The 2300-nt window shown below is 45.8% G+C and overlaps 2 protein-coding genes.

The window, feature by feature from the left end:
- Window positions 1-419: within the span that the record gives for nad1 (NADH dehydrogenase subunit 1), a trans-spliced gene. Coding sequence (YP_009709927.1) covers window positions 339-419 — 81 coding nt within the window.
- Window positions 420-1309: 890 nt separating this feature from the next.
- rps13 (ribosomal protein S13) lies at window positions 1310-1660 on the bottom strand. Its single transcript has one exon. It carries the CDS (start codon window positions 1658-1660, stop codon window positions 1310-1312), a length of 351 nt encoding a protein of 116 aa, YP_009709930.1.
- Window positions 1661-2300: the final 640 nt, after the last annotated feature.

Below are 2300 nucleotides of genomic sequence, written 5' to 3'. Positions count from 1 at the left end.
TCCTACCTCCTTGGAGCTCGTCCATTCGTTGGGTGATCCCTTGCTCTCACGTTCGAGTGTTTGCTCGTCGTTTAGGCCGGTGAGTGATATTTCTGCTCATTGCAGTCACCTCCGGGGTTCTTCGCACCTGGATAGTACCAGGACCCTTGTGCCCCGGCCCTTGATCAGATAAAGCTGCCCGCCCGAAGCCCGCCCTATGACCCACAACTAAAAATGAGCCTTGCGACGAGACGCGGACATTCCCCATGCTGCGGTTCCCTCCGGTCCGTTCCCGGGTTGGGTTAGGGGAACATCCGAGCGATTGCCTTCGCGGATCCAAACGCGCTCACAAGGCGCACAATAAGAATAAGACCAATAGAGACTTCATAAGAGACCATTTGAGCTGCAGATCGTAATGCTCCTAGAAAGGCATATTTCGAATATAGAGGAGTGAAAGTTCCCAACAATCAACGAGTTGATCATACCCTTCTATGAACCGTACGAGCACGTCCTCTGTCACCCCTCCATCGCGCTTACGGCTCTATACCCCAACCCAACTTGCTCTGGCCCCGGGTCCTCCCTTTCTATTCCTCGGTAAGCGGACCGTGGGAGCATGGGGGGGCGCTATCTGCTTTTGACTGATAGAAAATCTCTCTTTTGTCTCTCCTGACCGAACCCGCCAAAAAAATAACAATAGATAAAGTTGTTCTTGCCGAGAGAGTAGCGTCGGAGACATCTTTATCTGAGGAGGAGGCTTCGTCGACCGGCTCCTCAGATAAAGATGTTAGGATCGGCCGGCTCATCCTCGGAATCCGCAAATAAAACAGAGACAGAACGGATTGTTTCAGTGACATATCTAATCAGACTGAATAGGATTTGAAGAGCTGTCACGATCATTCAATCAATTTCAGCAGGCAGGAAGGGCGCGAAAGCTACCCTTTCTAGAATGCAAGCAAGCTGACTCTCTAGCTTGCCTAGTAGCCTTCGTTTTCGACAAGGAAGGAGGCATTGGAAAGACTAGACAGACCATACTAAAGTAAAGAGGCATTCAGGAAGCGACTAGTAGAAGCTGGCGAAGCTTCTAGAAGGCCGACCACTACATAGAGAGATCCATATACCAGTCATGAGCTATCGCTCATGCCTAGAGAGGCGGAAGCAGTAGTTTCTAGGACGAAGCCGAGCCACTAGTGGAGTGGCGAAGGAGGCCTAAAATACGTATACTTTTTTAGTAACTGGTGAAATAAAAAAAACTAATAAAATTTCAGTGAACTATTGAAGCTATCAGTGTGATTGATAAGACAAGTACCAAGGGCTTTCGGTAGAACTTCTTTCATTTCCGAATTAGCTTGCGACAAGTTCTAGCATTAGTATGAGTTCGTTGACCGCGTAAGGGCAATCCATCTTGATGACGAATTCCACGATAACAAGAAATAGAAATTAATCGTTCGATGTCTGCTCGTTCTCCCCTTTTCAATTCCCAATGAACAACATGATCTTGACCTATCATTTGTTCAATTTGGTCGATCTGATACTTAGTTAACTCTTTTATCTTTATGTTCCCACTGATACCTAATCGATAACGAACCTGAATGGCTTTTTTAGGTCCAATTCCATCCATTTTTGTTGAGGCAATTCTTACTTGTTCATCGGCAACAAATCTAGCTCCTGAAATATATGACATTCTTGATCCTTCCTTTTACTAGTCTAGTCTTCTCGGCTGGAATCATAAATGGGTTGTCTCCTCTCTGATGATCTTTTCTATAGGTAGAACTACTGTGAGCGGTATAAACTTAACTTCGACCCTTATTTCTTCCAATTATGTTCTCGTACCCAAGCCCTGAAAAAACATCAAGAGTCTTGTGGAGGAATATTAATTTAACACTTATCTCACTAAATCAGTGAGAAAGTGCTCCGCGATGGGTCGTGGTCTCAAAATGGAAATTTTTCGCCTTTCTACTTTAAGATAAGATAGCGCAGAAGGTATTTTAGGGCCGCTATGCTCGCATCCCCCGACTCAAAATCGAAGTGGTCTCGTGCGATCTCATGCGCGGCCATCATTAAGTCGGGTCTGGGCTGCCTGCGGTTAAAGAATCGCCCGCGGAAGTCCCCTTGACTCTCTTTCTATAAAAAAAAGCTTTCTGCATCATCAGCGGCGCTGGCGCAGGTTTTTATTCCTTCTGCCTAGCTCCCCGAAAACAACGTTCGACTCGCATGTGTTAAGCATATAGCTAGCCTTCCTTCTGAGCCAGGATCCAATTCTTCTTTTGAGTATGAAAAAATATGGGTTATACTATTCTATCTGGTAGAATCAACAGAATGGA

This window comes from Manihot esculenta, mitochondrion, assembly GCF_001659605.2.
Source record: "Manihot esculenta mitochondrion, complete genome".
In the NCBI taxonomy this organism is placed as follows: domain Eukaryota; kingdom Viridiplantae; phylum Streptophyta; class Magnoliopsida; order Malpighiales; family Euphorbiaceae; genus Manihot; species Manihot esculenta.
The sequence above is the reverse complement of the archived record's forward strand: the minus strand, read 5'-3'. Positions and strand labels throughout refer to the sequence as shown.